This window comes from Grampus griseus (assembly GCF_964374135.1).
Source record: "Grampus griseus genome assembly, chromosome: 9".
Classification (NCBI taxonomy): Eukaryota; Metazoa; Chordata; class Mammalia; order Artiodactyla; family Delphinidae; genus Grampus; species Grampus griseus.
The window spans coordinates 98,819,545-98,829,363 of NC_139003.1; the positions used below are offsets into that span (position 1 = coordinate 98,819,545).

General features: G+C 44.4%; 1 protein-coding gene across 1 annotated transcript in view; it reads right to left on the reverse strand.

Annotated features, from left to right (window-relative positions):
• Positions 1-8,144, reverse strand: part of LANCL2 (LanC like glutathione S-transferase 2) — a 60,185-nt gene extending 52,041 nt beyond the window's left edge. Inside the window, exon 1 of the mRNA XM_082661590.1 lies at positions 7,942-8,144. Within this exon, the coding sequence (XP_082517716.1) occupies positions 7,942-8,130 (189 nt within the window). The 5' untranslated portion in view covers positions 8,131-8,144. The remainder of the gene's footprint in view (positions 1-7,941) is intronic.
• Positions 8,145-9,819: the final 1,675 nt, after the last annotated feature.

Here is a 9,819-nt window from a genome sequence, read left to right on the forward strand (position 1 = left end):
TATAGGCCTCCCCTGGGACACCCATGAAGTATATTATAGTCTTATATTAGGTTAGAAGATTGTCTAGAGGACCTAGGTCATGACTCATATAACATTCTAGATACAGAAGAGATTTTAAAGATAAAATGATGCTATTAAATAATATATAAAAATGATTCTAATAAAAAAAGTTTTTTATTTCAGTACACTTATTCACTCAACATTCACTGAGTATCTATTCTGTCCTAGCTCAGTATCAAGTGTGGAGATAGTTTTTAAAATAATAATAATAATTCAAGCATAGGTAAGAAAAAATTCCTGTCTCTAAGAGTCAAGTGGGGAAGAGAAACAAAAATGAATCAGTCAGCCCTCACTAACCATGGATTAAACCTTCAGAGCTCCTGTCTGGGGGTTCAAGCATAAGCATGCGAATCTGAAGGTCCATGTCATGATATACAACAATTTTCAATTTTGCTGAGGCCCCAATAAAAAGAGCACGAGTTGACAGAACTGTGGGCAGAGAGTTTAGCTGACTTCCCAACATCCAATAATCCTTTTTCACCTTCCCCACCATCAGCAGGCGTGTTAGTGTCCCCACTGCAGAGATGTGAGTGAGGAAAGTATGGTACGGAATTTAGAAATCTGAGAACATACCCACATGAATACTGCATGTTTGCCTATATTTTCCTCAGAAGGAAAAGGCACAAGAATAAGCATTTCTCTAAGAAGGAAAAAGTAAAGGATATGCAATATTTTTTTATAATCCACTAAAGATATAAACCTTTAAGCAATTTTTCATTATCACATTGTATGCTATAGTGACAAAAAACAGGATACATAATAATGCTAATATAGCTATCATTAACTGAACTCTTAAACGACTTACCTATATATTAGTAATTATGTGTAACAAGGTACTAATTGTATCAGTATTAGGCACGCTTTTGAGTGCTCTACATGTATGAACTTAAACACCATAACAACCTAATGAGGAATGGGTTACTCTACAACTATATTATTATCAACTTTCAACCAATATATTATATTAAGAACTTCAATTACCTTTTCAACTTAACCGTTTACTACAAGCTGATGAGATAAATGCTATTATCCTATGTTAATGGGCATTGTTCTAAGTGTTTAAATGCATTAATTAAATAGTCATAATCTATTAGGAAGGTACTATCATTGCCCACATTACTTGCCCAAAGGCTATAGCTAATAAGTGGCAGAAAAGTAGGAGTCAAACCCAGGTCTATCCAAGTTCTCACCTGCTCTATACTCCACGTTATTCCCAACAGATGGGAAATGCTGATTTGCAATATTTTTGTAGTCTCCCCTACATGATCTTCCCCTTATGCTTTTATGTCAATATCTTTCCATATCAGGAACTGAAAACTGGCTGGAGGTTAAAATTAAAAGAAAATTCAACAAGCTGTATGTAGAGCAGTGCTCCTCCAATATAATGGGCATATGGACTGTCTGACCTGGGAATTTGGTTAAATGCAGGTTCTGGTTCTTTAGGTGTAGGGTGGAAGCCGCATCTTCTAACAAGCATTCAGGAAAGGCTGATGTTTTGGGTCCACAAATCTCACTTTGAGGAGAAAGGCTGTAGAGTATATTCCCTCCCTCACCCCCATTTTAGCTCATCTGAACGAAAGAAAAATTATTGGGCCGGCCAAAAAGTGCGTTTGGGTTTTTCCGTAAGATGTTACCAAAAAACCCAAACAAACTTTTTGGCCGACCCCATGTATTTTCTGGGCAACTGAAAAGTGCTATTTCCTTATGCTTCCATGATATAGTATGACATTCAACAAATTTTGAAGTGAAAAGCAAAAATACAGAAAATTAAGTGAAAATGTATAAAATGAAGAATTTCCAACAACTCAAGATAATGTCAAGTTATAGATTCCAAGTAAAAATTCTCTTTATCTTCATTTTTGTATGGAAAAAGTTTTAAAATCCTTAGGACCCATCAAGTCCTTTAGAACTGGCTCCAATCTACCTTTTCAGCCCCGTTACCACCCAATGTTCTCCCTCCTCTGCAGTCAGATTCCACTCCCTGCCTTTCCCTTCACGCAGCGCTCCCCCTTAGCCTGGCAAAGCCCCACTGTTGGATTCATTAGCAGAAGCCACTGGACCGAGGTGGCTCCAAAGCCCTGGCAGTGTAGTGAGCAAACCAAAACCTGAGCCCGTAGATGCCTCAAGGTTATGAAATCAAAACACCAAGGACAACCAAGCACAGACAGCTAGGCTCTAAGCTACAGCCAACCAAGCACAGACAGCTAGGCTCTAAGCTACAGCCAACCAAGCACAGACAGCTAGGCTCTAAGCTACAGCCAACCAAGCACAGACAGCTAGGCTCTAAGCTACAGCCAATCAAGAATGTCCTTGCTTTGCTTCCACGCTTCTTCTACAGAGCTGCCCCTTAAAGAAGACAGTTTGTTGAACTGCCTGGGTCCACCGCATGGGGATTTTTTTCAACAGTGAATACTACAGTACCACACAATCCCTAGTTGGTTGAATCCACGGATAAGGAACCACAGATATGGAAGAAATTCAGTACAGAGGAACGACCTATGCAGAATTAAGTTATGGGGACATTCGACTGTCCGGAGGATCAGTGCCCCAACCCCCTCACCGTTCCCCTGGCTCGTCGGAAAAATGCTCCTAAACCATTTCCAGTTTGGCGCTGCCTGATTCAAATCCATTTGTGCTCACTAAGCTCTTAACACTTGTAATATGCCTCAGTTTATCTTTTGACAGTTCCGCTGTCAGAAGAGGACATTGAAGGAGACCCTTGACAGCCCCCAGGAGGTCCCCTCATTAAAACAGGTCAAGTTCAATGAGATGACTTATTTTGCAAACAAATTAGCCTTACTTTGATTATCTTTAAAAGAAATGAGGGTGACTGTAGAGAAAAAAAATTATGTTTCAGTAGAAAATTGTAACACAACCATGTGCATATCAGATTTTAGTCCTGTTCATTGTCTTTGAGGTTTGCTATATACCTGTAAACTGGACTGGATCCTGAATTCTTCTAGCTTCTTCAAATATCTGGCTATGACTCTCCAAACTATCTATAATATTTCCAGTTTTCTCCCACCTTTCTGATCTGGAATCACTAAGAACAAAGATTGCCCTTGAACTTCCTTGAAAGGCCCCTCCTCAAACCCAGATGGAAGCCAAATTTCAGGACCCTGAACCTTAGATCCACATCCCTCAACTAAAAAGGGCTCCTCCGGACTCTTGGAACTGCACACCAGGTGAAGATCTGAAGTGAAATTGTCCAGGGAGGTTCCTCCCCAGAAGCAGATGGCATCTCCCAAGATCCCAGAACAAGATCTTCATCTCCAATATAAAAACCTTCATTCCTTTTGCCTCTTCACTACTTGCTTTTTCTCTCTGCTAATGCACAAGAAGATAATGCTCCTTAGCTCTGGCAACTATCACTGAATCTACTGCCAAGGCCACAGCTGCACAACAAGAGTCACTGGGCTTTCTTGCTAAGGTGGTTCTAGATAATAGAATTGCTTAGATCACTTACTGGCTAAACAAGGAGTGTGCACCAAAGCAAATACTTCCTGCTGTACCTGGATCAACCCCTCTGATATTTTAGCAAATGTAAGAAATTAGCAAATAAGCTACTTGGCTGAAACAGGATGATATCCTTTCAGGTATATTCTTTGATTTATTTGATACCAACTGGTTTGGTTCATGGGGGCCCTGGCTTAGGATTAGCCTTCAGTCTCTGTGTTATCGTCCTCACAGTCGCCATCAGTCTCCCTGGTGGGCTACATTCTCTCAACCATCTTAAACGCATGTTCACAGCCATCAGCAGTACATCAGGTGGTCTCACTGCTCTTGGAGAAACAGAAACAAGTGAACAAAGAGATGAACAGCAAAAACAATTCTTCCATGGACCTGACACCACAACCTGTGAGTTTCACAATGAGACAAGGGCAACTTAATTCTGATGGTGACCCAGAGTGGCGCTTATACACCATTTGAGATCAATCTCTCATGTATGAGAGCGTGACCAAAAGGGGTATTGTTAGATTAATTAAACAAGGAGACCATTAGGCTGAGGTGGCTCTACTGCCTTGGCAGCCCCTGTAAGCAAACCAAAACCTAAGCCTGTAAATGCCTCAAGGTTACAAAAGCAAAACCTAAGGACAACCAATCACAAAGAGCCAACTGGGCTTTAAGCTGTAGCAACTGGATTCCTGACCCTCAGAAACTATGTGAGATAAAAAATGTTTATTAACTTATTAAGTTTGGGGATCATCTCTCACATAGCAATAGATGGATAGTACAGTGGCTTCTCCCTTGAGTGCCCTCTTAGCCCCAGGAATGGGGCTGCTCCTCGTATCGGCTATTCCTCTATCCTTTAGAGTTCTCTTTACTTCTTATGAGGCAACCTCTCGTTACTCCAATCTCTTTATGCTTAGGAATAATTCTTTATATGAAACCTTCCCTACCAAATCACTGTGTGGTTTCTGTCTCCTGAGTGTATCCTTGACGATACAGCAGATAAACCTGACGCTGCTCATCGGAGAAGCACTCTGAGAAACACTGGTGTACATCAACCATGATTCAGCTCCTGAAGTTCACGGCCACAACGAAATCAAGCAAAAAGAAGGGAAGAAGAGGCTATTAGAGAAGCAGCCAACAGTGCTGACTTTAGATACCTTCCAAATTTAAAAAACAAAAACAAAAAAAGCTGCTATTACACTGGTTCACTGCTTTTCATAGTATCTGGACCGATGTCGTCAAAATGTTACAAAAGCCTACTTACAGAAACATAATTCAGTGAAGTAGACTTGATCTGGTTTTAGAACTGGAGGTGAATTTTACTGATCGATTACACCACAACACATACACAGCTAACCTAAACGGGATCAAATAAGTGACTTAAAGAATACTTGGCAATAAAGTTACTGTGTTGGTAGATTTTACGTAATCTTTTCTCACTAACAGCACACACCATCATGATAAAATTATTCCTCAATGCCTAATTTACAAATTACACTCTGTATTAATTTCCTAGGGTGCCGAAACAAATTGAGTGGCTTAAAACAACAGAAGTTTATAGTCTCACAGTTCTCGAGGCCATCAGTCCAAAATCAAGGGTTGGCAGGGCCATGTTCCCTCTGAGACTCTAGGCAGAATCCTTCCTTGCCTCTTCTAGTTTCCGGTGTTTGCTAGCAACCTCTGATATTCCTTGGCTTACAAATGCATCACTCTAATCTCTGCCTCCATCATTCCATGGCCATTTTCTCTCTCCCTGTGTGTCTCTGCCTCTCTTCTAAGGACACTGGTTTATATTGGATTAAGAGCCTACCTTACTCCAGCATGACCTTACTTTAATTACATCTAACATAACCTTATTCCCAAGAGTCACATTCTGACATTCCACAGGTCAGGACTTCATCTTTTGGGGAGACACAATTCAACTCATAACACCCTCATTTTCATGAAACTTCATGTCTATCAAAACAAATGCATAGTTTGACAACTTCTATTTTAATTACATTCTTAATATTCTAAGAATTAAAGACGTAATAATCACAATCTATCAATACAGAAGGCAGGGGAACTTAATTCATGTTCGTTTTATTTTACGACTTCCCTAAATCTAAGCATTCTCTTACCTTAAGTGGGGTCTGGCTGCTTGCTGCTCTAAAACCAATACTCTAGAGGCAAGGCTGGTGGAAATGAAAGTCTGCTTTATTTTGGAGGCTGGCAAACCAAGGGAGGGGGGAGGGGGTACTCGTGTCCAAAGGCTGACACCCCCCGCCCCCAAGGATGACCAGTGGGTAAGAGCTTTTAAAGGCGAGTTTCTGGGGTGTGTAAGTGGAAGCAGGGGGCTACGTGCAGAACAGCACAGGCAGCTCTGACAGGCATCCTGAAATTGGTCGTGTGGTGGTCTGAGCAACATCATCTTGTTTTAAGAACACTTAGTTTTCAGTTCCAGGGCCGGTTTGCTCCGATTTCTTTGAGGCCAGTTCTCAGAATTGTGGCAGGTGATGTCATGGCTACAGTCTGGTCATCATGTAGTTCACTTCTTCCACCTGGGGGGGCTTTCCATCTCTACAAAACAGCTCAAAGGACACGGCCCAGAATACTATCTACAGCCCCTGAGGAGGAACTAAAGGTCCTTCACTTTGCTTCATGACTAAACTACTATTATTTTGTCCTGTTTGATTGCTTTCCTTTGCTTCTGCATTTTCTCACTTCTCTAATTCAACTTATTCTTTGCCTGCAGTTTTTCTACAGACGAAAGGTGGGTGGAGGACATGGGCGGGGGGCGGCGGTGCGGACCACAGGGTCCTGCTCCATTTCATATCCACCTTTCAAAATCAGAAATCCCTCTCTCCCTTTAATGTGCTCTCATTTTCATGTTCAAGAACATGAAAAAACTCTTCCCCTTTCCTTTAGCATATAACAACGACCACTGGCATGGGTCCCCCACCCTGACTTATTTTAATTGTTTAATTGCATGGAGATATCACAAGCCCCATTAGTTATTTGTGGCTTAATTTTCTTTTACATAAGCCCGTTTGGTGTGTAGTTGACGTCAACATTATGTTTACTGGATATAAAAGGTTAAAAAGAAAAACATGTAATTTCAGAACCAGTGTTTATCTCCTTCTCTGAGGTAGAAAATGAAACTCAACTGTTCTCACCTCTTTACTGTTCTCAGGGAGACTCAAATAGTGGTTCCTTTCACTTATCTTTAAACTGCAGTAGCCTCCTTACTCTAAGGATAATATTGAGATAGCAACTGATAATATGTATGAGTGACATTTTTCAAATGTTTGCCAGAGACTTATTTTTACTACAAAGGATTTAAACACCAAGTCACAAACAAAACAGAAATATATGTGAAAACAGAAGAAATCCAGAGAAAAAATCAGTGCTGACATATGAATTCTAAACCACGAGCACTGACTTTTCCAGGGGAAGAATGAGGATGCATTTATTGGGGGGCTTACCAGGTACCACGTAAGGCAGTTTGACAGACCATTTGATATACTTTAATTCAATCACTAACATCCCTGTGAGTTAGGAATTGTTCTCCAGATTTGAATTACATACAAGAAGAGCGAGTTTAGAGAAGTCACTTGCCTAAGATTCCATGTTCAGACCAATAACAGCTCTTTCAAAATTGCCTTCATTGGGGCGAACTAATGCCTTTTCAAACACAAAATACATGGGGAGCCAGGGAGGTAAAGTGGGAGTTGGAACAGAGATCAGTGGAAACACAGGAACCTAACCGGTGAACGCGCGGCTTTACCAAAACGAGAACAGCTGTGCCGATATTCACGTATTCCTTTCTGCCCACCTTCCCCCTACCGAGTTAGCTTGTTCACACGTATTCCATTTCCGACTCCTGGGCGCACATAGCAGACCCATTACAGTAACACTACTGTGTAGAAACAAGGCCTTTTGGTTGCTGTTCCCAAGCCCTACATTCCAAGAGCAGGGGACCGGAGGCCAGGGCTGACGATAACCTCGGCCCCAGGGAAAGTGCCAACAGGCGGTCAGCGGGTACGCTTTACAGCTCTGGGGGCGGGCCCTCGATGGTAAACACATCTGCACCTCAACAGACCCCGAAGACCTGGCCCGCACTTCCGAGAGCCCCGAAAGAGCGTATTTCAAAGGCACGAGGGGCCAGGAGGCACTACCAGGAGGAAAGCGGCTAACAACGCAGAGCTCCACAGCCTTCCAGGGCCACACCGCCCGGGAAGGACCGCAGCTCAGCGCCCGCGCGCTGTGAGCTCGCCGGCCCCGGACCGCCCAGCGGCGGAACCCAGGGCCTTAACCCAGGAGCAGCGCGCGGCGCGGGTGGGTGACTTCCGCGCGGCGAGGGGGCAGCGGGTGGACGCTACCACCGCCGGCGCTCCCCTCCCCCAACGCCTGGCGCGGCCCGAATCCGGCCGCCGGTCGCCGACTCACCTTCCCATCGCTGTGGAAGGGGAGGCCCAGCTCGTCGGGAGTGAGCTGGGAGCGAGCACGTGGCGGTTCCTCGGCCGGCACAGCGGCGGCGGCCTCGTAGTCCGGGAAGGGGTTGGGGAACGCCCGCTCTTCCATATCCGCGTCCCCGCCCAACTGCAACTTAAGCCTCCGGGACATGGTCTCGCCCATGTCGGCCGCGCGCCCTGCCCTCCGCGGGGCCGCGCGGTACGGCGAGCGAGCGGGGACAAGCCTCCTCCGAGGCGCTCGGGCCCGGCCGCGGACGGGTCTCAGGCAAGCCCTAAGGAAGGCGGCGGGCGCCCCGCCCCGGCCCGGCTCTAGACGTGCCCTCGGGGAGGCTGCGGCGGTTCGCAGTCACCGGGGCGCCGCGGTAGCGGGGTCCCCTCCGAGGAGTAGGCTCCGGCCAGCGGCGCCGCAAGGGCAGCGTCTCCGGGGAGGGCGCTGTCCCTCCCAGTCATCCCGCCGTCGGGGGGGAGGGGGGTCTGGAGGAGGAGCCACCGCCTTTTTTTTTCCTTTTAGGTTTTAAGTCCCTTTGTTTTGAATAAACGGGTATCTTTGGCAGCAGCATGTAATGTGAAAGCATCCTTAATCACCTAAATATTTCATTGACCGCCCCCCCCAGGCTCGTCCAATATTAGTTTAATTGCCCAGGAGCATAACATGGATAATAATAAAAGGACACAAGCAAGTACATCTGCATTTATGTAATCACAACATAGTTAGCAGCCTTTATTGGTTCTCTTTGTTCTTCTTGTTTCTTTAATTATTTGAAACTAAATAAATGTAATGATTTCTCCTCCTTGAGGGAAATATATTATTCCTTTTTTTTTTTTTTTGCATTTAAACGTTGAATGCCAGATGGTACTAGGTGATGACAAAAGATAGTTTCTACCCTCGGGATTCCAAGTTAGTGGGTGAGAAAAGTAAGCATAGCTTAGCATGATGTGGGTACTTTTCTGAAACCAAGCAAGGTATACATTAATATATCAAAAAGTGACATGATAGAGGAAAACAGTACCAAGCACTGGAAAGGCTCCATCCTCCTGCCTCTGTGGCCTGGCTTCCCACTCCTGTCTGTCCTGTTGTCTCCCCCAACTGTACAAGGATGCATATGTGAAACAACCCCTACCTATAGGATGACCATGGGAAATTCCACTGTTGGAAAAAATCATTATAAAGGGGTTAGCATAAATATATATCCTTAGAGGAAACAGAACTGCTATAACGGGATGCCTTGAGGGGCCCGCTCCACTCTTCTGCTTCATTCGTTTGTCCCGGGATCCATCTTTCTCCCACCCTCAGTCAAGGACATTTTCTAACTGCTCCTGAATTCTGATACTTTTACCATATAGGAAATTCAGTCCCCTTGTTAGGTAGTTAGTCAGACATTAGCAGCAAGGAGGTGACAGTGGCGAGAAAGACAAGGAAAAATCGAGTCAAACCCCCAGCCTTCTGGGGACTCTCCCCTGACCCCCCCAGAAGGGGCGAAACTATGGTCGTGTGGTGAGCAACTTATCCTGGTAAAGAGAGGCACAATGATACGAGGGGGACTTCCCTGGGCTGCCCATGCCCAGACCACACAGGCATATAACCTATAGTGAACCCGAACTCATTATACCATAATTATAATAAAATCTACAGGTGGTTTTGCCCCCCTGCCCCCCCGGTGGGCATTTCTTAGCGATTCAAGGGTGAGGGCATGCACAGCAGTAAACTTGTTCCATAGCTCGGGACTGTCAATCAAATAATGATCACCTGTCGCTCACCCCCGCCTCCCTGCAAAATGCTCCTTAAAAGCACTCTTAAATAAATTAAATAAATAAATAAATTTTAAAAATTAAAAAAAAAAGCACTCTTAAG